The 26,243-nt window shown below is 42.0% G+C and overlaps 1 protein-coding gene across 2 annotated transcripts in view; it reads right to left on the bottom strand.

Moving 5' to 3' along the window:
* Positions 1-26,243, bottom strand: part of st8sia6 (ST8 alpha-N-acetyl-neuraminide alpha-2,8-sialyltransferase 6) — a 57,424-nt gene that overhangs the window by 3,040 nt on the left and 28,141 nt on the right. For both annotated transcript variants that reach the window (XM_056582797.1, XM_056582806.1), the window contains exon 4: positions 3,076-3,220. In XM_056582797.1, coding sequence (XP_056438772.1) covers positions 3,076-3,220 — 145 coding nt within the window. The remainder of the gene's footprint in view (positions 1-3,075; positions 3,221-26,243) is intronic.

Below are 26,243 nucleotides of genomic sequence, written 5' to 3'. Positions count from 1 at the left end.
CTGGGTTCACCATACAAATTATGTCCACGAAAGTAACATCTCGGGTTGTATTATAAACTATATCTATCCATCTAACGTCTAAAGTCTAACCAATAACAACGTTTATTTAGGCATATAGGAATTCAATGAATTGCAAAGTCTTTGTAGCTCAGTGCCATAGGATTTTGCTGCAGAATAAGAGTTCCCCAGTTCAAATCTGGCTGCCCCCTAAAAACAATGTCCTAGAAATGATCCTCTAGGGATGAATTATCAATCTAACTTGAAAGTCTAAGTAATGGACGATATGAATCTACCGGTCATCCAACTAGCCGAAAGGCTAGTGAACGCTATTACTGTACGTCCACACCAGGAGCTACCAAAGCGTCAAAGACGCTTTGTTCGCTCACAAAGTTTCGCTGCAAATTTTTCTGTTCGCTTTGGTCGCTCAAGTCGCTCATGACGTACAATTCAATTATGCAGACGCATTTAAAGGAGCCGTATGCTTTTAGTAGGCCCTACAGACAGCCATATCAAAGAGTGAACTCTCCCATACACCTTGGCCATATTGCCGAGACGGTTTTGCTTGTTGGATAAAGTGCTTCGACAACAAGTAGGACAGTGATTCCGCCCAATATAAAAAAAATCCTAAAATGTAGGCTAATTACAACCGAGAACAAAAAACCCTGCGTGCTGTAGTAGGCTAGTTAAAATATGTTTCACTGATCTGCATCTGCAAATCATGATCTGCACTCATTCGTCGCACTCAAAACAAATAGACATTGGCGCACATGGCTAATTTGCTTACGTGCACAGGACTTGTTGGCTCCGCAAGGCAAATAATGGAACATATCTATCTATCTAGGCCTATCTGTCTATCTATCTATCAACACGTGTCTAGTTTTAATGTGATGTATTGTGTGTATGTCCAGTCAGACTTGTTCTGTGTGGTCTTGTAGGCTACTGTCCTGTGTGGGCTGAACCACCTAAATGGATTCCCGACGATTTGTGTCGTTTGGTATTAATAAAGACTTGACTAGGCTATATATCTATCTAGACTATTTAATTAACAATTATTCACCTCAGGCTCCGTGAATAGTGGGGAATAGAGGGATAAAAGACAAGAGATATATCCCTTGTCATTTATCCCTCGTCTTGTCGATTAGTTTGTTTATGTGACGATTTCAAAAACTTTTTTGGTTTTGTTTAAAGCATGCTACACGCGATTGGTTGGTTAGATTGGTGGCATGGAGAGCAAATTAAAATGATTCCCGCTTAAATACGAACGTTCTAGATGTATAAATACTCCCGCTTATCATCACTTGGTATCCAAACCACTATGGCGTTTCAATCTCTGAACTGAAAAAGGGTTGGGTAGTACAACACCGGGTGCCCAGTTACAGCCGCGATTAATACTTCAGCCGACATTTTGTTCAGTGAGTGGATAAAGGTAGGTAGGAACCAAAGTGCCTGCCGGTGTTCCCTGGGATCCACGCAAGCGAAGAGCGTCTACATTCCGATTGGCTGTCAGTGTTTGGCCGCTGAAGCGCATCATAGTCATTTGCATAAAGTTAAAACGTTTTCAACTTCTTTTTGACGCTCTGGTCGCTCAACTTTGGCCGCTGGTAGCGTTGGTCGCTTTGGTCGCTCTTGCCCATAGAAAGTGAATGACTTCCGGCGATTTGGTCGCTCAATTCGCTTCTGGTGTGGACTTACAGTTAGCCAACAAGCCAACCCGCTGGTGACCAACATAAAAATCTTATAGCTCTCCATTGGAGATTCCAACAAGCACAGAGCAACAGTCTTGGAGAGAGCTCACTACTGTATGTTCTTGCCTTGGAAACAATGCCGAAATTAGGCGGGGGGTCTATCCTGATTGTTCTATTGGACAAAATCAGAAAACAAACACAGGCTCCCCCGTTACCGAAGGCATGTATGAAGTCCTGATGGTTTAAGCTCAGAAAGTGAGGAAGTCGTTCCTCTGACCAAGGCCTCAGGCACGGGCCACTCAAAGCTGAGGGAAAATACGGCCCCTAGGGCTGCAATCGCTGTACCCTTGAGACATTGCTTCAAGAATGCTTCAGGAATCAGAAAGCCCTTGATTCCGAGCCCTCCACTTCCAAGAGAGGGTGTCGGATCAAAGGCCCTGGAGTTACCAGGCCGTTCTATATTAATGGAACCAGAGGCCTTCTCCACACAGGGTGATATGTCCTTGTGTTTCCACCGAGACATCTGGAAAGGCGGAAAACACGTCAGAGCCCAGAAACTGAAGATTCTACGTGTGTAGATACATGAATGTGATGCGTCCTGTGTTGGCGCAAAGGTTTGTTTGTGGTCAATGTTTGCCTTTGAACCTTCATGTTCAAGTTTATGTGCTAGTCTCTCGCAAGATGATTCCTTTATGAATGTTCAGCCTGCCAAATGTTTTCCTTTCAGTTTATGCTTTTGAGTTAAATGTTCATGTTCAATTTCAAAAAAGTTTTGATAGAATTCCATGTGTAATCTAGGAAGCCCTTGTATGGACTTTACTTTGCCAAGCCAGAAAATTTCCAAATACCCTGTGTGTGAGAGAAACAATTAGACCAAATTTCTGGCAAGTTATTTCCACCTAAGGTAATATAAGAACAGTGCTCTCCTTCTTCAACATTGATGCTATGGGCTTTGGTGAATCTTACATGGAGAAAGATTACCTAACTTATGAACACACCCGTTTTCATGTGGATTCATTAGGTTTCCTCTAAAAAGGTAACTCTATGAACAAATAATCTTAGAAGTTCCCATTTACAAAGAATTAACCATCCATGGGGTAAAGGAGTCTAACTAATAGACATATCCATTTCATGGGGATCCATTGTGTTTGTTTAGAAGGGATATCTCTTATATAAAGCTATAGATAAAACACTATAAAGCCTTATGCATTGAAGGATTTGATTCTTCCTTATGGTGTCGCACCGACACAAAGTGGGGCAATAGGTCACGACAAATGACATTTCCTTTAATGACATGAATACATGACTTGCTGTAAAAGTCTTCACTTAAAGTTTTCAGGGATATATAGCCAATCAGTATAAATAAACAACAAACGCCATAAGTACTTACCTTTGCAAAGGTGTGGAAAAAGGCTGATGTCACTGTCAATGGTTTTCTCTTCTCGCCATCATATACAATCTGGGCACCCACCGGGGTATTATCTTGTGAGACGAGGGCCTTGTTAAAACCATGGCATGTGCGTCTCAGCAGGTCTCTGAGGATATGAAAACCAACAAACAAAATTGAGCTTCACTGTATACAGTAGAGCATCCATTCAAATGTACACACAAATAAGGGTGTCAACTGCTGTCAAGCTGGACAGATAGAATTGTACATATTTGTTATGCCCGTTTCACTCAATTAAATCAATTGATGACAAACGTCTCCAGAACAAACTACATATTTCTTCATGTTCTCTTCAAGTATTTTATGTGCGCAGAGGGCTGCTCTGTCCGGGTGGTTCCCTCACTAATGGCAACAGCACTCAGTGACTGTTTTAAATTGAGAGTGGTTGAAAAGGTCCACAGTGTCTGGACCTGGACCACACTGTCTACAGTTGGTCCTCTTTGAATTTATAGAACAGAGAAACTGTTCCTTGAAAGGTTGATTGTGAATGTACTTTTCATTACAAAAACAAATACGTTTTTTGCTGCTTTTTCCACATCTGGATATAATATGCCATCACTTTCTTGATAAATGATACACTATGAAAAAAACAGCCAATATCTAAATAATCTCCAATAAAAACTAAGTTCAGCTAAGGGAAGACATAGGCATGAACACATTAAATTAAAACCTTTTCCGTGCTGTATCCTGCCAAGTTGTGACACACAAATGTAAATCCGATTGAAACAATAATCCATGCATGGTTAAGTCCATTTCATTATACAGGCACATTTCACTATTCCTGTTATACACTACACAACCTGTAGAAGCACTGCAGCTTATGCTTTGTGAGCTACAGTCAGGGAATTGCAATGGAGGGAAATTCAAACACGTGTAAATGGACAAAGGGAGGCAGGTGTGTTTTGTTCTGGTCTGGACTTCTCAAACCCATTTTATTTAATTAAGGGTAAGTTTGTTGTTGTGTGATATTACCTTTTTGGATCATACCTCCTTTGAGAGTTTTTGTGCGGGTCTTTTTCGGCCATATTTTTGAATTTTTGGAAAGGCTTTATTTTTGCATTCTTATTTGGACTTGATTTTGTGAAGGGCCTTGACTGATCTTTACGGTTAGTGCCATTTTGCCATATTGTAATTTAGACTCAGATTTAGATATTATATTATTTAGATGAATATTTAGTGATGTTTATTATATTGATTGACTAATTGTTTTGCATAGTTTTGCCTTTAAGTTTAATAACTGTTAAGTGTACTTGCTTTCATTGCTTAGAATTATTAGAGATGCATAGGATATATTCAACCCGGCATCACGCGATTGCGTGCTCATGCGCACAAACGTTAATCTATTGAAGCGTGTTCCATAGCACGATAGTCCGACTTTTTGCGTGCTACACAGAACGCAATGTGAACCAATGCATTCTGAATGGGAGTGTTCTCAGACAATTAACGTGCTCCACAAAACGGTACGAGAGAGAGAGAAAGAGAGAGAGGGAGGGACAGAGAGAGAGAGAGAGAGAGAGAGCGAGGGGAGCGAGAGGCTTCAGAAAGGGTGTGCGCAGATAGTACAGTGCACCCTAGTTATGTTTATGCCAAAACCACAAATGCTATATATATATATATATATTGCCTAATTATATATATTGCCTATATATATATATTGGCTATATATATAATTAGGCTATAATTATATTATTTAGCGTGTAATGAGACAATCTATAGCCAAATTGTCGAAGATGCCCGAGAATCTCCGGGGATATCAGCATGGGAAATCGGCGCATCAGACCCATGAACCTATAAAGAAAGACGTCATCTCAAGCGGGAGAGAACGTTTGCGGTGCTGGTTTGTGTCACGTAAGTACAGGGCTCTCATGTCTCATGCATTCGGCGTGAGACACACGCAATTCAACCCATGCACACGCTCGAACCTGGTCTCACGAAAATACGTGACACTGTCACGTTAATAATCTATTGAAACGTGATCAGGGACACGTAGGCTTATTTTCAAAATTTTGTATTTCAATTGGAAGTAGCCTATTTGTCGTGTCACTAAGCACGACGTCCAAACTAAGGTTCTGTCCGGGAGCGTTCTCCGTAATGTCCCTTATGGAGCTCCGTACAGATCATTCATGGTTGAAAATTGTCTGTGATAACTAACAAATTACAGCTTTTGGCCACCCGTTTCTACTTAAAATTGTCTGTGATAACTAACAATATGACAGCTTTTGGCCACCCGTTTCTACTTTTACCTTTGATACTGAGAAATTCTGACAATACACGGATATATTAAATGCAGGTGCGCTGCTCTGTAGGCAAACCGCAAAGGAAGAAAGGGTAGCTGCTTCATCTGTTATTTTTAGAATTGTATGTCTTGATGTTTATTTTATCTAGCCATCTATTCTCTTGTTTTTGGCTATGTGAATGAACGTCCGCGTCGATGCCTCGATCGCAAGTCCAGTGTCGCGAGCGGACGTTGCCATGACATCTAGAAATCATACTGTATTTAATGGGTTATCATTAATATTGATGTGTAGGGGTTGATTATAACTCGTGAATAATATTGTTTAGACCACGGCATGGGGGAATACTCGTATTCTGATTGGCTGCAGTGCGTGCATTAACTCCTGTTATAGCCCTACAGACACCTGCTAAGTAGTTCCAGTCAGTGTTTAGATTCTCTGCTCGAGCACGACGCGGGCCGGGTCGGGCCGATATTTCCCACCACTATACTCGGGCCGGGCCTTTGATCGAGCATTTTTATTTTTATTTTATCATTGGTTTATTGGCCTAATCTGAGGAGAATTCTATGCCATACACAGAAATATTTTAGGCCTTTATTACACGGGTCTTCTCAATGCCGTGGAACGCTCCGTTCACTTTCATGGGTAGTAGTCCGGTGACTTGTGAAGAAATACGGTGTCTACCCCAGCGTCTTCCGTTGCTAAGCGACGTCACCGTCTTTGAGGACAAATTATTTCTCTGCTGATCAACACTACGAATGGCCAAAAGACTTGTATCCCCCCCCCCTTAAATAAATACCATGGCAGAATTATTATTATTATTATTATTCTCATTCAACTTGAACATGTGTTTTTACAGTAGAGTGGTGGAGGGATGACGTATGTTGGCCAACCCGGAAGTGAGCGTCGCCCTGGATTCCCTCGGCAAAAAGCCAACGGGTTTTGCCATTGGATTTTTGATTATGAAATGTAAACCAATGCATTCTGAATGGGAGTGTTTCTCCAATTTTTCCATGCTACACAGAACGAAATGTAAACCCATGCAAATAAAGACTTCATGGTCATAATAATTTAAATATCATGTCCTGAGTGTGTAGGGTGGTATTCTATTTTTTTTTCAACGGGGCTGCATCCAGTCACTTGACCGTTATGGATGCTATGGTGGTTGCTATCGACCGCCCCCTCTAATCCTTACAAGGCTCTAAAAACCACGCGGCAAAGGAGCTGCCGTCAATTGTGTTGTTTTTGTCATAAACTTGGGTCCGATGGTTATAAAATAGACAGATATTCCAAGGTATCCTTAAAAGGCAGCTTGGATGTTTTTATTTTCTGCAGTTTAGACTTCTACTATAACCTATTTTTGAAAGCAAAACACCAAGCTCCTTGATTTAACGAGGCAGGGTTATTTGAAACAATTTATTAAATAAATATTTGTGAGATGTCATTACTTCTCCTGAGTTTGCTTCCTATTTATGTTGAGTATACACCCCTACTGTCCACAAGCATCCCCCCCCTCCCCATATGGATTTGGAGAATTGTTGCCACGTCCCAGTGGTGGAGGTATCATATATATGAAAGAGGGCATTCAATTATACTATAATGATCAATTAGGAGGCCGAAGCCCTAAAGGAAGTGATGCAATAGGTGACTGAGTCGACAACATTTAAGTAAGCTTTACCTTGAGGTCTCTTAAATATCAAAGGGGGTCTCAAAGGACGCATACGCTTCAACCTGTGGCTCCAGCCCTACAGGAAATGATGGAGCAAGTGCTCCATCTCGTTATACCTGCACCCAGCGGCTCGCTTGCAAGATTTTGGCCTGAAGTTCTTCCCAGACCTACACCCTAGCCATCCAACATGCATATCTGAGAATCAGGCCTCTCTTTAATAATGACATAAGGTTATGAGAGAAATACACATGAACTTTTTGTTATCTCATAAGCGGAGTGGTGCCGGCTCCTTTTGACCTTTTGACCCCAGACTACAAAAACGTGGCCACAGGCCAGCTGTGTCTACACACCTTAAGCCACAAATGTACACCTCCATCCCACAAAAAATGGGGACTAGAAACTAACCTCTGTTTTATGTACATACAGAAGAGAGAGAGCAGCAGCAGAGAGAGGTCATGTTTCCCGAAGCTCCGCTAGTCATTGGAAAAAACTACTTAATTCATCATTTAGATCTACTTTATCTTATTTTATTTCATGATCATAATACCTAACAGTATATAGTTTGTTTTCGTCGTCCTCCATCGCTCGATTCAACAATACATTTTGGCACTTTTTACTCCCGGATCAGACCGCAGAAAAAGCCTTGGACTTTCCTATCGACAACATGCCTCTGTACTCGGATATCTCAGGCACGGAGACTGGGAAATGCACAGACTGCACCAAAATGCAACAGAGGGTGGCTTTAATTGAAACGAGACTAGCAGCATTAGAAAAATGCAAAGGACCCCTACAGGATACAGTGCCGATGGGTGAGTTTGCTGAGCTCACTCAGATACAGCAAGATGATCAAAGCTACACTGTATCCTTCCCGAAGCTGGACAAGAGAGAGACAGTTCCAGCTGCGTTTCACTGGCACAGAGTCGGCGCTAAGCCAAAACAACATACCAAAGTGAATCAACAAGATCACTCAACGCCAAATGCTAAACTACCCAAAGCTAAAGTTATCAGCCGGATTAGCCCGTCACTGAAATTAACCCTGCCACTGAAGAACCGGTTCCTGCCACTTCAAGAGTCCACGAACGAGCCTGCCACCCATGCACCCCTGAGCCCCGAGATGCGTCCGGACGGACAGTGCGGACAGAGACGGAACATGAACCAGTCGCCATGGAGGCGAGCTGCGCATGCCTCGGCCACCCGTGCACCCCTGACCCCTGAAATGTGTCCGGACAGACGGTACGGACAGACATGGAACAACCAGTCACCACGGAGGCGGGCTGCGCATGTGTCTGCCACCGTCCAACAAGGGCCCATCTCAGAGGAAGCAGATGAACCAGACACTCTGATTATAGGAGACTCAACCATCAAGGATATAACCGGTAAGAAGATCAAAACATGCTTCTTCCCAAATGGAATTGTTAGTGATATCAACCATAAACTAGCCAAAGTCATATTGGAGAACCCCAAAATCTCACAGATTATTGTGCATGCAGGATTTAATGATGTTCAAAGAGAACAGTCAGAACTTCTGAAGAGGGATTACACTGATCTATTGGATACACTGGACAAAATACACATCAACTCATTCATCAGTGGACCCATACCATCAGTTGACAGGGGAATAAACAGATTCAGTCGTCTACTTGCACTGAATACATGGCTTTCCAGAGTCTGCAATGAAAGAGGAAGGGGCTTTATTGACAATTTCAACTTATTCTGGGGGCGCAAATATCTTTTCAGAGCAGATGGCCTACACCCAAACAGGTTAGGCTCAAAACTGTTGAGGGACAATCTTCTCTTCTCGCTTTACGCACAGGCCACAATCTTGCCATGGTCTGACGCACAGGCCGCAATCAGAGCACAGGTTGAGAAGAAGCGAGACTACAGCCTCCCCCACACATCTACTCTGCCACTATCTGACACACAGATAGCAGACAGCCCACAGACCTTGAAGAGAGACAACAGCCCGCCCGACGCCATCAACACTGTGCCTTCCCCAATCGCTGATGCTGGCTTGACGAGGAACGGCCTCCCCCCCCCTCCTCTGCATTACAGACCAAAGACCTTGAAGAGAGACAACAGCCTGCCCGACACCATGGACACCGTGCCCTCCCCCATCGCTGATGCTGGCTTGGCGAGGAACGGCCACCCCCCTCCTCATCTCTCCCATAGCCACAACAACTCCAGCTCCACTGTCTCCTCCCTTTGCAATTTTCCAGCTGAATTTAAGAAACAGGAATATGTAGGCATCAAACTTGCATCTGTGTCAATGATAGCATCGCCAGGTCATTCACACAGGCTGATAACACCAAAGCGGAGAGCGCCCCAGCCCCCCGCCCCCTGTACTGATAGTAGTCCTGAGTATTACTGAGACAAAAAAGGGTTCAGCCGTAGACAAAGTATAAAGGACGTTTCGCATAATCTGCTGAACCCAAGGTTGCCTATGTCAAAACATGGCAACTTTTGCATTCCTGCTGTAACCACTAAGAGAGTAAACAAAGGGAAACGTAGACACACTGCTAACCTCACAAATCTCATACATATTTCCTCCAAACCAAAAACAACCTTAAAGCCTATCAACAACACCATCAAGATGGGTCTACTTAATGTTAGGTCTCTTAATAACAAATCATTTTTAGTTAATGATTTTATTACCACCTCTAAACTGGATTTTATGTTTTTAACTGAAACATGGCTGGAACAAAATAACAGTGCAACCGTTCTGATAGAGACAGCTCCTCCCAACTATAACTTTTTTGATGCATGTAGATCTGGGAAAAGAGGTGGAGGGGTTGCTGTTATATTTAAAAAGGATTTTCAGGGGAAACAGATGTTATTTGGTGATTTTCCATCATTCGAATACCTTTGTGCTGTATTGAAATGCTCCCCCAGAGTTCTCCTATTAATTATTTACAGGCCACCCACATACTCTGCAAAGTTTTTCGATGAATTCACAGAATTATTGTCTAGCATCTCCACAGACTTTGACTGTCTAGTTATAACTGGTGACTTCAATTTTCATACTGATGATTTGAATGACAAGTGTGCAAAAAAACTTTTTACCATTTTGGACACATTTGAACTGTCCCAACATGTGAAAGAGACTACTCATTGTAAGGGCCACACTCTAGACCTGGTTATCACAAAGGGCCTCAATGTTTCTGATCTCTCTGTGACTGATCCTTCCTTGTCTGACCACTTTTGTGTTTTCTTTAATATATCGTTTATTCCCGACATACAGACAAAATCAAATACTGTCAAAAAACGGTATATCAATGAAGAATCGTATGTACTTTTTAGAAAGGCCATCTCCTTACTACCACCTCTCAACCCATGTTCTGCTGATGATCTTGTAGAAAACTTTAATTTGAAAATTTTGAAAATCATGGATGTCATTGCACCTTATAAGGTTAAAACGATTTCTGGAAAGCAAAAGGCACCCTGGAGAAAAGCTGCCTCTGTAACAACACAAAAAAAAGAATGCAGGAAGGTTGAACGCATCTGGCGTAAAACAAAACTTCAAATTCACCATGATATCTACAAAGAGAGCCTCCGTGCCTACAATTCAGACTTAAAAAGTGCTAGAGAAACATTTTTCTCCAATATCATTAAATCCAATAATAATAATGCAAAAACCCTATTTGCAACTGTTGACAGACTGACCAACCCCCCAACACAAATTCCACCTGATCTCCATTCCACGCAGAAATGCAATGAGTTTGCAGCTTTTTATACTGATAAAATTGAAGGCATCAGACGCGCCATCAATATCTCCACTTCAAACAAAAATGTTGGACTACCACCCTGTTCAGGCAAAAGTAACGTGGCAGGGATGGCATGCTTTAATGTTATTGACTCTAAAACTCTTGTGGAAACTGTTACACAACTAAAGCCATCCACCTGTTGCCTTGATTCTTTACCTACCAACCTCTTTAAGAATGTTTTTGACTGCCTAGCAATAGACATATTGCAGATAGTTAACAACTCTCTCCAGTCAGGCAACTTTCCAAAAGCCCTGAAAACTGCAGTTATTAAACCCCTTTTAAAAAAGCGGAGCCTAGATACCTCTATTATTAACAACTACAGACCAATATCAAATCTGCCCTTCATAAGTAAAATCATTGAGAAAGTTGTCCTCCAGCAACTTAATCACTTCCTGGCATCAACTGGTTGTTATGACACCTTCCAATCAGGATTTCGACCCCTGCACAGCACTGAGACCGCCCTCATTAAAGTTGTAAACGACATCCGTCTTAACACAGACTCTGGAAAAACCTCAATACTAATGCTACTAGACCTCAGTGCTGCATTCGACACTGTAGACCATACAATACTTTTGGACAGGTTAGAAAACTGGGTGGGGCTTTCAGGCACAGTCTTAAATTGGTTCAGATCCTACCTACAAAATAGGAACTACTTTGTTTCCATCGGCGACTTTGTATCAGAATCAACCAACGTGATGTGTGGAGTCCCACAAGGTTCGATCTTAGGACCCTCTTTATTCAACATCTACATGCTCCCACTAGGGCAAATCATGCATAATAACAATATTGACCATCATTGCTATGCTGATGACACGCAAATCTATGTATCGCTATCACCAAATGACTATCGGCCCATAGATCTGCTGTGCCAGTGCATTGAGCAAGTGAAAGACTGGATGTGCCGAAATTTCCTTCAGCTAAATGAGGATAAAACAGAGATAATTGTATTTGGTGCTAAAACGGAAAGGCTTAAAGTAACCCAACACCTTCACTCTCTGTCCCTGAAAACCTCAATCAAAGCCAGAAACCTAGGGGTTATCATGGATTCTGATTTACATTTCGAAAGTCACATCAAATCAGTTACAAAATCTGCATATTATCACCTTAAAAATGTAGCAAGACTTAGAGGGCTCATGTCCACAGAAGACTTACAAAAACTTGTACATGCCTTTATCACTAGTAAGCTTGATTACTGCAATGGTCTCCTTACAGGTCTCCCAAAACAAACTCTAAGGAAGCTTCAGCTTGTTCAGAATGCTGCTGCTAGAGTATTAACAAAGACCAAAAAATTTGAACATATTACACCAATTCTTAAATCGTTACATTGGCTTCCTGTAGGTCAGAGAATTGATTTTAAAATCATGTTGCTAACCTATAAATCCCTACATGGTTTAGGCCCAAAATATTTAACTGATATGCTTCCACTACATAAGCCTTCTAGAACACTAAGATCTTCTGAGACCAATCTGTTAATTATCCCCCGAGTAAACACGAAACATGGGAAAACAGGATTTAGTTACTATGCAACAAATAGCTGGAATAAACTCCCTGAGGATTTAAGACTTGCCCCAACTCTGAGCACCTTCAAAACAAGATTGAAGACTTTTATGTTTGCTTTAGCTTTCTGCTAAATCTTAAATACTTTAGCTTTATTTTACTAAAATGCCTTTTTAACTCACTTTCAATTTTACTTACTAAAAAGCCTTTTTAACTTTCTATTTTACTAATTTCTTTGCATATGTTTTCTTTTCTTTTTTAATGTATAACAATGTTTATATGTGAAGCACTTTGAGTCTGCCTTGTGTATGAAAAGTGCTATATAAATAAAGTTGCCTTGCCTTGCCTTGCCTACATTTACTGTACTGTTGGAGGTCACGCCCCTTTTCCGGCCTTTTCGAGATAGCTAGGGATACTAAAATGTTTACACACATTTCCCGGGGCCCCGAGAACGACATATCCGAGATTTGGAGTTCTTTTTTATTTTTTTATTTTTTATTATTATTTTCCAAAGTGCAAACATACATTTACAGACACCACATAACACGACAAAACCCAGATACGTGCGATAGACATTTAACCTATAACAAAACATAAAGAATTATACGTGGACAAGGACAGATTACGAGAGGGTTTGGGGAGGTGTTTGTGAGAGGGACAGTGTGTGTGTGTGTGTGTGTGTGTGTGTGTGTGTGTGTGTGTGTGTGTGTGTGTGTGTGTGTGTGTGTGTGTGTGTGTGTGTGTGTGTGTGCGCGCGCGTGTGGCCAGATGCTTTCCTCCGGCATCTCCGACCCCCAACGCGATAGAGGTCACACCCGAAGCACCCCATCCCCCCTGATGAACCCCCCCCCTCCCCAGGGCAGCCGGCCCCCGGCCGTGGGAGGCCAGAGCAGCACAGAGGAGAGTTTCAGTCTGGTGAAATTAGTTAATATGTGTAGGTTATAGTTACAGAGAAAGGGAGAGAGAGTAATTAAATGAACTGAATAAACAAATATGCAAAAATGAAAGAGGGGGGTGGATGGGCCTCATCACAACCCTATTGATTGATTAACAGTGGTAATGGAGGTGAGGCCTATTTGGTGGGAGTACTGGTAAGTGGGATGCAAGGGCCGTGTCTCAGGCAGAGGGGGCCAGCGGAGCTATGACTGTAGGAAGTTGGAAAGTGAGGGCCAGGTTGGGTTATTACCAGTTGAGTTGTTTGAGAGTTCTAGTGAGATGTGATCTAATAGTAGGTTTTTCCAGATGGAAATATGAATATTATTTTTTGATTTCCAGTTTATGAGGATAGTCTTCTTGGCGACAGCTAGCGCAACCAACAAGGTTGTATTGCTAAAGTGATTTAGGTTGATTGTAGTGGTATCTCCAAGCAGACAGAGTGACGGGAAGGTTGGGATGCAGCAGCCAAAGAACGTGGTGAGTAGCCCTGTGATCTTCTCCCAGAAATGTGTAATAGGGGAGCAGTGCCAAAGTGCATGAATATAGGTGTCCGGGCAATTTTGGGTGCAATGGGGGCAGATGTCTGAAGTGAAACCCATGCGAAATAGTTTATGTCCTGTGAGGTGAGTCCTGTGGATAATTTTATATTGTATTAACTGTAGGTTTGTATTTTTGGTCATGAGAAAGGTATTTTTGCAGATTTTAGTCCAGAAATTGGCATCTGTAGAGATAGAGAGATCTGATTCCCATTTGGCAGATGGTAGACTTGTCGTGGTGTCTGCCTGTATCATTATTTTGTAGATTTTGGATAGTAATTCTTTGGGCGATGGTATGTTAATAAGCTGTGAGACAGGTGTAGGTAGATCTAAATTGGCTTTTGCGGTATTCACGGTTGCTTTAATTGCGGATTTAATCTGTAGATATTGTAAAATTTGTTTGTGGGTAATGCCGAATTTCTGGACCAAGTCCGCGAATGTGGAGAATTTTCCGTCGGTGAGCAAGTGTTGTATATGTGTAATGCCTTTATCTTTCCAGGAGTGGAGGTTTAGGGTTATTTTATTACAAGTGAAATCAGGGTTATTCCAAATTGGGGAGAGTTTTGAGGGTGAGTGTTTTGAGTTAGTAATGTTGTGGAATTTCCACCAGGCTGACAGACCCGAGCTGATTGTGGGGGCTTTGAAACTGGGATGTTTTTTGATTGTTGGAGTGAGAAAGGGCATGTCAGAAATCTGGATGTCTTTGCAAATTGTCTGTTCTAAGTCTAACCAGGTGATGTCTGATTGGTTGTGGTGGATCCATTTGTGCACATATTGAAGATGATTGGCCAGGCAGTACAAGGTGAAATTTGGTGCTTCTAATCCTCCTAGGGTTTTTGGTTTTTGCAGAGTGGATAGTTTGATTCTGGGTGTCTTGTTTTTCCAGTAAAATTTTGTAATCGCTGAGTCTAGGGATTTAAACCAGGAAGTGGTTGGTTGTACTGAAGTCATAGAGAGGAGGTAATTTACTTTGGGTAGAATTGTCATTTTGATTGTGGATATTCTGCCCATGATGGATAGTGGGTGATTTGTCCAGCGTTGGAAGTCTTCTTGAATTGATTTTAGAAGGGGGGTGAAGTTCAATGTGAATAAGTCTGTCAGCCTGGGGGAAATTCTTATGCCCAAGTAGGTGATGTGATCAGTACATCGTGAGATAGGTAGAGTGTTTGCTACTGCATTCCAACTTTGCGGTTGTAACGGGAGAACAGATGATTTATTCCAGTTGATTGAGTATTCTGAGATGCTGGCAAATGAGTTTATGACTTGGATTGTCTCTTGTAATGAAATAAGGTTTTTTTGTAAGAACAGTAATATGTCGTCTGCATAGAGGCTGATTTTATGGTGCATATTTTTGGTCCGGATACCTGTGATGAGCGAGTTTTGGCGTATGGCTGCGGCTAGAGGTTCGATGAAGATAGTGAACAATAGAGGAGAGAGTGGGCAACCCTGTCTAGTTCCCCTGTGTAGAGTGAAGCTTTGTGAGGTTAGTCCATTAGTGGTGATGGTAGCTGATGGTGAGTTGTATAATAGTTTGACCCAGTTGATGAATGAGTCCCCAAAGCCAAACCGCTCTAATGTGTAAACCAGGAATTTCCAGTTGACTCTGTCAAATGCCTTTTCTGCATCTAATGTAACAATGACTGTGTTGATTTTCGAGTTATTAGAGTGGTGCATGATATTAAATAGTCTGCGTGTGTTATTTGAAGATAGCCTGCCTTTTACAAAACCTGTTTGATCTGGATGGATTATTGGTGAAATTGCCTTTTCTAATCTGATTGCTAGGGCTTTAGCGATAATTTTGATATCTACGTTGATTAATGAAATTGGCCTGTAGCTTGATGGAAGGGTTGGGTCTTTATTGGGTTTGAGTAGAAGTGAGATTGATGCGGTATTTGAAGTAGCTGGAAACCTAGAGTTGTGAATTGATTCGTGGACCATTCGGGAGAATAGTGGGGCTAGAATTGACCAGAAATGGCAAAAGAATTCAGCCGGGAAACCATCTGGGCCAGCATGGTATTCATCTTGGGAAAATGGGGTTTCTATTTTTTTTTTTTGATCATGGTCAATTATTGGTATCGATGTTGTCGAGAAAGTGGTTAATTTCTTTGCTATCTGGGTCTATTTCTGTAGAGTAAAGCCGATTGTAGAAATTATAAAAAATCTGATTTATTTCCGTTGGTGTGTGGGTAATATTCCCTGCTGAGTCTTGTAACGCTGTAATTGTAGTTTTTTCTATGTTTCTTTTTATTTGGTTTGCCAGGTATTTGCCAGATTTGTTGCCATGGTCAAAGTTTTCCTGTCTTAGCCTATGTATTAAGAATTGGATCCGTTTGTTAATAATTTCATTGAGTTCTGATTTGTGTTTATCTAACTTGTTCTGAATTTCGACTAATGGATTCGTCATATTGATGTTTTCTAAATGTTTGATTAGTTGTTCCAATTGAGTTTCCTTTTCTTTTTCTATTTTTTTTTTGTGGACTGAAAATGATATGATAATACCTCGAAGCACTGTTTTTCCTGTTTCCCACAAGAGAGACGGCGATGACTCCGAGGAGTCTTTCATTTCTAGAAAGAATGCCCACTCTCTCCTGATAAGGCTGTCAAATTGAGGATCTTGCAAAAGGGAAGTGTTAAAGCGCCATCTGGGTTTTGGTTTGCATGAACGATACATAGTCCATTTAATTGTTACAGGGGCGTGATCACTGATGATTATCGGGTGGATGGTTGATTGAGTAATATTCGGTATCAGGGAGTTGCTTGTAAGGAAGAAATCAAGGCGAGAGTAGGAGCGGTGGACTGGTGAAAAGAATGAATATTCTCTGATGTTTGGGTGTTGTAAACGCCAGCTGTCGGCAAGGCCATAATCACTCATAAACTGTTTTATGGTTGAAGTAGATTGCCGGGTTAATTTGCTTTTTGAATTATTAGAACGATCTTTTGAAGGATCAAGAACGGTGTTGAAATCTCCTGCAATTATTACCGGGCAATCAGTCATGTTTGATATGGCAGAAAAAAAGGATTGAAAAAAGGCTGGATCATCGGAGTTTGGACCATATATGTTTGCAATTGTAATTGGGCTATTGTCAATTGAGATGTTAATGATAATATAGCGCCCCTCAGGGTCGGAAATGGTAGCGTTATGAACAAATGTAATTGTTTTGTGAATTAATATGCAGACTCCTCGCTGTTTCGAATTGTAATTTGCTGCAAATACGTGATTGTACTGAGCAGATTTTATTCTGTTGTGGTCAGATTCTGAGAGATGAGTTTCTTGAAGGAGGCAAATGTCGGCATGTAATTTATCTAAATGGTCAAGCACCTTGGCCCTCTTTGCCTGAGTTCCAATACCGCGGATGTTCCATGTTAGTAGTGATATAGTAGACATGTTGTTATTGTTAATGTTGTCCTATATATTATTACTTGTAGGGTCTGTTTCTGTTTAAAATAGCTGAGAGCATTGCAATGGTGAACATGAGTGAATGGGAGTGTGAGTGTGTTATCATAAGTAATTGAGTGTGAGTGTGTGGGCTGGGAAGGAAGACAGTAGGAGCAGGGGTGAGAGATGGGGCAGGGGCTAACAGGGGGCAAGGTAGACATGATGACAAAAGCTAACAAAAATAAAGCTATCAATGACATTAATAACAACAACAAGAACAACATACAAAAACACAATAACATAGTAGTAATGATAACATGGTAGCTTATAGGAAAATAATTGTAGTTGCAAAAACATGTGCTGATATTCAACTGTATTGATAAGCAATTTTGATGGCAGAGAGAGATGGAAAGAGGGGGGGGGGGGGATCCTGGACTTCTAAATCCAGTCCAGGATTTAGAAGAGCCAAGGGGTGATGTTCTTATCGCGGAATAACTGATTGTCAATGTAAAGTTTATCAACTACTACAACTGCTTTTTTACCTTATTTTATCATTTGCTTACGGATGGGAAATAGAAGTTTGCGTCGTTGAATTATTTCTTTGGGGAAATGGTCGTTAAGTCCGAAGTTGGTGTCTTTGAGATGCTTTCCTTGACGGTGAACCAGATCCTTATGCTTGTAATGTTCGAATTTTGCGACAATGGGACGAGGGCGGTCATCTTGATTATTCCTGGATTGTATGCGGTGTACCCGGTGGAAACTGATGGATTGCACGGTGTGTGTTGGAAGTTTTAGCTGATCAGACATGAACGAACGAATTGTTTCTTCAGGGTTTTCTGAGTGTTTTTCCGGGATGCCTGAGAAGATGAGATTGTCTCTCATACTGCGTGATTGAATGTCAAGAATGGTTGATTTCATAGATCTCATTTCAGCGGTTGTAGTGGAAAGTTCATTAGTGAGTGATTGTACAGATGTCGTGAGTGAATTGTTTTCGTGTTTGAGAGTGTCTATTTGTTCCTGGCTGAATTCAAGGCTATGACGGAGTGATCGGATTTCTTCGTGGACGGCTTCAAGAATTGATAGTCTGGTGTCGAATCCTGTGAGTTGAGATTGAATGGCGAGTAGAATTACCTTGTTTTCGGCACAACATTTAGATGGTGGTGAATCAGAACCGGATCCTTCTTTACGCATTCTTTTTGGAGTCTTTTGAGATGATTTGCCAGCGGACATGATGTAGTCGTATTGTGAGTTGATGTAGTCCTCGAGATCTTGTACAGATTTACTATTAAGTTGGTCGTAGCGTGTGCTGATGAAATCCTCGAGTTCTTCCAGAGTGACGAGTGAAGCAATAGTCCAGTACTAAGATAAGAAGTCGTGATATTTTAAATGTGATTAATCCAACGGGTGATAGAAACGAGATGAAGGGATAAAGGGTTAGGGTTAGAGTGAGAGAAGGGGAAAAGTTTGTTTAGCGTCTAAGCTGCCATCTTCCGCTGCCGTCTTACTCGCGCATGCGTTACTCGAAAGAAACCAGACTTCACACAGACTTCACACGAGATTTGGAGTTGTAGCCCTTAGAGAAAAAAAGTTTTCCCAAATGGACTGTCATTTGGACAAAGCCCCTCAGAAGTGTTGCCTGCAAGGCCTAATGGTTCAGAATGTGGTGGAAAAACAGTTTTTGAGATAGGAAGGTCCTACCGCCCTGAAATTTGAATACCTTATTCTAGGGCCTAACTGGGACCCCCGCACCGAAACTCGGCCCAGTCGAACCCGGGGCCCTTCCTGCCCGAAACTTGGCCCAGTCTTTCGTCTCAACATTTCTGCTGCAGCCGCTTAAAGTCGAACTCCGAGAACCTTAAAATATGAATCAATCCATTAGAAGTATAATATCTTCCCGGTGGCGTAACGGGACAAACAAGGTGTCCTTTGACATCTACGTTTCGAGGCGATTGCAACAGTGCCACACATGATCATATTTGAATATGTTTCGGGGTAGTAATTAGCTGTCGATTTTGGAGGCCTTTATCAATAATGACCAGCTATTGATTTGCTTCCCGATGGAGATTTCTGACAAATTACATGTTATTTAGCATCTACACGTTAAGCTGAGTCCAATGAGATCAAGCTCGCCCTCTTGCTACACCGAGATCATGTCCTAGACCATAGGTGAACCATGTAAAATACATGTTACCATTTGCTAGAGTGTCATGCTTGGTGTCATTGGACTCAGCTCAACGTGTAGATGATAAATAACATGTCATTTGTCACAAATTTCTATCGAGAAGCAAATCAATAGCTGCTCATTATTGATTAAGGCCTCCAATTTCGACAGCTAATTACTACCATTAAACATGTTCGAACATGCTCATGTGTGGCACTGTTGCAATCGCCTGGAAGCGTAGATGTTGAAGGACACCTTGTTCGCCCTCTTACGCCACCGGGAAGATATTTACATACTTCTGATTGACTAATGAATTGATTCAGCTATTCCCCCAGAAGTCTGGGGTCAAAAGGTCAAAAAGGAGCCGGCACCACGCCGCTTATGAGACAACAAAAGTTAATGTGTATTTCTCTCATAACTTTTTGTCATTATTAAAGAGAGGCCTGATTCTCAGATATGCAGGTTGGATGGCTACGGTGTAGGTCTGGGAAGAACTTCAGGCCAAAATCTTGCAAGCGAGCCGCTGGGTGAGGTGCAACGAGATGGAGCACTTGCTTGTCATTTCCTGTATGGCTGGAGCCACAGGTTGAAGCGTATATGCGTCCTTTGAGACCCCCTTTGATATATAAGAGACCCCAAGGTACAGCGTACTTAAATGTTGTCGACCCAGTCACCTATTGCATCACTTCCTTTAGGGCTTCGGCCTCCTAATTGATCATTGTAATATAATTGAATGCCCTCTTTCATATCTATGATACCTCCACCCCTGGGACGTGGCAACAATTCTCCAAATCCATATGGGGAGGGGGGGTGATGCTTGTGGACAGTAGGGTTGTACACTAGACATAAATAGGAAGCAAACTCAGGAGAAGGAATGACCTCATAAATATTTATTTAATAAATTGTTTCAAATAACCCTGCCTCGTTAAATCAATGAGCTTGGTGTTTTGCTTTCAAAAATAGGTTATAGAAGAAGTCTAAACTGCAGAAAATAAAAACATCCAAGCTGCCTTTTAAGGATACCTTGGAATATCTGTCTATTTTATAACCATCGGACCCTAGTTTACGACAAAAACAACACAATTGACGGCAGCTCCTTTGCCGCGTGGTTTTTAGAACCATGTAAGGATTAGAGGGGGCGGTCGATAGCAACCACCATAGCAACCATGACGGTCAAGTGACTGGATGCAGCCCCGTTGAAAAAAATAGAATACCACCCTACACACTCAGGAGATGATAATGATATTTAATTTATTTTGAACATGAAGTCTTTATTTGCATGGGTTTACATTTCGTTCTGTGTAGCATGGAAAAATCGGAGAAACACTCCCATTCAGAATGCATTGGTTTACATTTCGTTCTTTGGAGCAAGGATATTTTTATTGATTAATTTATTTTCAGTTTTTGAGGAGGTGCTTCAAAGATGCACATTTTTCTGCAATGATCCAAAATCCAATGGCAAAACCCGGCTTTTTGTCGACCCGGTATTTTCGTGAGACCAGGTTTGAGCGTGTGCATGGGTTGAATTGCGTTTGTCTCACGCCGAATGCATGAGACATGAGAGCCCTGTACTTACGTGACACAAACCAGCACCGCAAACGTTCTCTCCCGCTTGAGATGACGACTTTCTTTATAGGTTCATGCAGAGCCGGCGCTGGCCGTTTCGGCGCCCTAGGCGACTCGAAATCAACTTGCGCCCTGGACAGGTCTTCCGAGCGGGGGGGGGGGGGTTGCTACGGTGCTACGGTGACGGTTTCGCAATCTACTTGCGCCCTGGACAAATCCTCCGAGCGGGGGGGGGTGTGGAGGGAGGTGCTACGATGACGGTTCGATATATATATATATAGGCAATATATATAATTAGGCAATATATATATATATATATATAGCATTTGTGGTTTTGGCATAAACATAACTAGGGTGCACTGTACTATCTGCGCACACCCTTTCTGAAGCCTCTCTCTCGCTCTCTCTCTCTCTCTGTCCCTCCCTCTCTCTCTTTCTCTCTCTCTCGTACCGTTTTGTGGAGCACGTTAATTGTCTGAGAACACTCCCATTCAGAATGCATTGGTTTACATTTCGTTCTGTGTAGCACGCAAAAAGTCGGACTATCGTGCTCTGGAACACGCTTCAATAGATTAACGTTCGTGCGCATGAGCACGCAATCGCGTGATACCGGGTTGATATATTAGTTGCTTTAGAGCGCTCTGTTATGACGTAGGAATTTGCGCATTTAGGGAGAGTAAACTCTGTATTTGTATCATGTGTTTCATTCAGTAAAGACGGAGCGAACACACTGTTTTTCTACCGTCGTTGCAACACAGTAAACACGTGTAGACCTCGTTCTTTCTGTTATTTAGTGGTTAAGTGACTGAATATGTTTAGAGATATTTCCTGATCACAATAAGGGAGCTTTAGCCACTACATTAAGTAGAAAAACAGTTCGCCGAGGGCAAGAGAACATCATTGGAATCCGAGGGAAGATGTGCGGCGCTGGACTAGAGCGGATGAAGCCAGCCAGCCTGCGGAAGAAGTAGCTAGCGGTGGGGACCACGCTGTACACCCGACCGGAATTCCAGGCGACCTTTTCATTGATGGATGTGTAAACAAAGAACAAAAAACATATTTGATGTTCATGACGTAATAAGGATAATTATGTAATTGTAAGCAACATAGCTAAGATGTGCATATAGCCAGTAGTCACAAAGGACATTTTTGAGAAAAGTGCTATTGCTAGATATAGTCATATTAGCCCATAAGTAGTTTGAGTTTGTCTCTGCAAATAAAGACAGCCCTGGAATCTTCCTTTTGAAAACATCTACATGTTTTGAGATTAAAGGAATGTTGATCTGGATTTCAGAAGTTTGCAAGAGTATGCTATAACAAGAGACTTATCTAATATTAACAGCCAATTGAAATGTTGGATCTGGATAAAACCAAAATGGAAGGCAATGTCAAGCTAGACATAAAGAGAGGAAATAGAAAACCTGTCGTGGAAATATCAATCATAACTATAAATATACAATCATATACAAATTATATTAACCTTGTTTATATAATTATTATGCACATTAGAAGGAACTGTATACATTCTCCCTGTACCTTAAAACACATCCATTCCTCTCTTTTAACTGAGAGAGGTTAAGGTAATTCGGATTTGAGTTCCCACTGGAGCCAGTCAGTCTGGTATTGAGACCAGGCCAATCGACTGACTTCTTTGTTGTGTAAACTTGTTTACAGCCATGTCTTACAGACCTGCAGACATGTCCAATATCCACCTATTGTATTACAAATGTACTTGGCCTAAGGTCACTCCCACTCCCTACCCACAATGAAAACGTTTCCCTATAAGAATCTTGTTCATCTATTGTCTCGCTGAATGTATCCTTGGTAACTTTGCTGCCAGAACTTTTCCCATGATCATGCTTTAAGATTAAATCAAATATTTCGCTGTCCGACGTGTCCGCGAGAGAAGTTTCTCTTCATCAAATGGCGTTGTCGGCAGGATCCCAATATGAGATCATCAGACTGGTAGGTCTGATGATCGGGATCCGGAATTTGGAACACATGTGATGTGAATAGTATCTGACCCGGACCTTTGGAGGCGATTAGCACTAAAACAAATATTCAGCTCACTTCTTAATGTGACGCATGCAGGGGTGTTGGCGGAGGTTTATAACGACCTTGGACTGCAACATTTTGAGATTCCTATGAGCAGATGTACAATACTATTGGTATATACTTTGTATAAATTAAATTAAATAAATTATAATCCCTCCAGAGAACTTCGTACATTAAAAAGAAAGAGGGGATAAGTGGACATAATTGCCCTGCCTCTGGTATGATGAATGTAAACAAGTGGTTTATTTTATATAAGAGTGAATATGACGCCCTCGGGAAGAGCGATCTAAAAGCATGAGGTTTCATTTAAATTCTAATTTAGGCGGAGGCTCTGTCTGATATTTTTTGCTTAAATATCCAAGAATTAGGTATCCCTAAGAATTGATGATCCGTACTACGTAGGCATCAGGGATTGGCCGGTAGTAGACTGTTTGATCCTACGAATGGAAAGCTTGTGCCTTGTGGATCATTAGCAAGATTCCGCACTGCAGACTCTCTCTTGTTATGTGACGTATGTAGGAGTGTTGGCGGAGGTTTATCACAACCTTGGACTGCAACGTTTTGAGTTTCCTATCCGAGTGGATGTCCTGTACCATCGGAGATTCCTTTGTATTGGCTCTACTCGCTAAAATACGACACTCATTAAGGGTAATAACCCTCCAGAGAACTACGTACATTGATAGAGTTAGGTTGGTAAGAATTCCAAGTAAATCCCATTCAGTAAGTAGTAATAAACAGTGGCGATTTTGGTTTGGAAACTCTGGTGGGGCCCATGCAGGAAAATATTATAACGCAATCCAGAAATACCACATATTACTACCATCACAACAAAAACAGTAGCAAGTGACAGAGGGGACCAAAATTGCAGCTGAATAATGCCATCACTCAAACGCGAATCTGACGACATATATTAGGCTATTATAGCAATAGCACCACCAAATGGCAGTGTTCAAGATCTCACAATATCAAAACTCAAGAAAACAACAACGTGGCAACAATAAAAACACAACGGCGCACACCCTTTACACAGCAATCAATATACAAAGCCACCACTCACAATATACCAAAAAAAGAAGAAGTATGGTTTAAGTTGTATTAAGTTTGCAGGCCACCATACTGTACAATTAACAATGAATCTAGCCTGATAGAGTGGTTGCCTATTCAGACCTGGATAATCCTGGGTGAAAATTTAAGTAAGTTTGGGCTAAGATGGTAATTACCTGTGCTTTAAGGACAGTGCTGTCTGGTCTCCTTTGTGTGGCTGAGGTGAAACACAAGCATTTTTTTCCGCTTGAACCACTCCTGGTTGAACGATCTATTCTTGTCCTTTCCCTCTTGAATAATGATTAAATCCGTCGGGCGATGTGGTCCCAAACGTTTTATCTCCAACTTCTGTTCAAGTGCTAAATCTCACGAGACAGATACTCAACACAATTCATCATTTAATGAATGAAACGTCCATTTGTTGTTATTTACTGTAACTAACAGTAACTACGTTAGCTAGCTAGCAAGATCTTATCGGCTCCCGCCGTAAACCCCGCCCTTTCTACAAATCAGCCAATGAGAAGAGCTTTGGGGCACTAAACTTCTGGCCCCACCGCCGAAACAGAAGCAGGCGCTGCGCACGCGCTTGCTCGCGCAACAGCACCAGTTTTCTACACTGCAGCAGACAGGGCCATCTCGGCTGGGCCCCACCGAGCGGAACAGACGAGACGGAGCAACAAACTATTTCACACACAACTACTACACTACAACAATTGCGTTCATCAAATTAAAACTGGGGACATGTAATTAATTAACAATTAATGTATTATTAACTTATGCTCAATGACATTTTTGAAAAAAAAAAGAGAAATATAATCGTGCCCTGCACGGCAGCGTTCTCTGGTGGGGCCGTGCCCCACTGGCCCCTAATGCAAAGACGCCACTGGTAATAAACCAGTTTGGGACCCCACATACGGCCAACCAGTCTTGGACCTCAGATGAATGGGTAGCGTATGTCCCTCGGAAGATAAACAATTCTGACCCGGACCTTTGAACGCCGTTTCACTGTTATGATGAATATAGACAAGAGATCTATTTCAAATAGGGGTGATGATTGCGCCCACGGGAAGACCAAGTAGGATGAATTGAGTGGCCTCATGTTGTTTGAGCCACAAAATAGAGGAGCCTCCAAACCTGAAGACACCAACGACGGCGGAAAATTTGATTTAACCAATGTTCAACCTTTCTTGTCATGTTACTAAACTTATCTTTTTTCAGAAAAGTGGACGAGTGGTAAAACTAAATATAATAGAGAAATAACGTCCGACCTTTACGGATGCAAACAGTGCCAGCAGGTAAGTATGGCACTGAAACTCCTGAGGGAATAGGCCCCCCTCGGTTGTGAAATGAAAATATATATCAAGAACATCGTTGTGTCTCATCCCAATTGTTGTTATGTATTGTTCGCGCCGTGTTTCTATCCTAAACTTTCTTTCCATGCTTTGCTTTCATGTTGTCTACAACCTCTTGTAGACCCTTCTTCTCTCCACAGCGCTGGGGAAGCAGTTCTACGCCGTCCCGAAATTCTAAATGTGTTTGAATACGATTGTAATAGATTTACTGCTGAGTTGTATTATATGATCTGAGAGATCGTATAGATTTTTTTCAGATAAATAGCAATGTCCAAGGAGCAGTTCAGGACACTGATCCAGAGCCAGAGGGTACCCTGAAACTAACATAGAAATAAATAAATCAGGCTCCTTGAGACATTGACTTTGCTCTGATTTACAAATTTTGTACAAGATATATAATAATATCATTCAGTTAGGTAACATTTCTTTATTTCTTTATCAAACAGATCTGTGGTCTCCATTTACGTTGAGTTCCACATGTTTTAAAATTATTGAATAACATTAACATACTGGGTGATGACCGAAAGGACGAGATCGCGGGTACAAGCGGCCGAGATGAGTTTTCTCAGAAGGGTGGCTGGCGTCTCCCTTAGGGATAGGGTGAGAAGCTCAGCCATCCGTGAGGAACTCGGATTAGAGCCGCTGCTCCTTTACTTAGAAAGGAGTCAGCTGAGGTGGTTCGGGCATCTGGTAAGGATGCCCACTGGGCGCCTTCCTTGGGAGGTGTTTCAGGCACGTCCAGTGGGGAGGAGACCTCTGGGAAGACCCAGGACTAGGTGGAGAGATTATATCTCAACACTGGCCTGGGAACGCCTCGGGATCCCCCCGTCAGAGCTGGTCAATGTGGCCCGGGAAAGGGAAGTCTGGGGCCCCCTGCTTGAGCTGCTCCCCCCGCGACCCGACCCCGGATAAGCGGATGACGAT

Source organism: Gadus chalcogrammus, chromosome 2 (genome assembly GCF_026213295.1).
Source record: "Gadus chalcogrammus isolate NIFS_2021 chromosome 2, NIFS_Gcha_1.0, whole genome shotgun sequence".
In the NCBI taxonomy this organism is placed as follows: domain Eukaryota; kingdom Metazoa; phylum Chordata; class Actinopteri; order Gadiformes; family Gadidae; genus Gadus; species Gadus chalcogrammus.
Note: the sequence above shows the minus strand (reverse complement) of the source record. Positions and strands in the feature narration are given on the sequence as shown.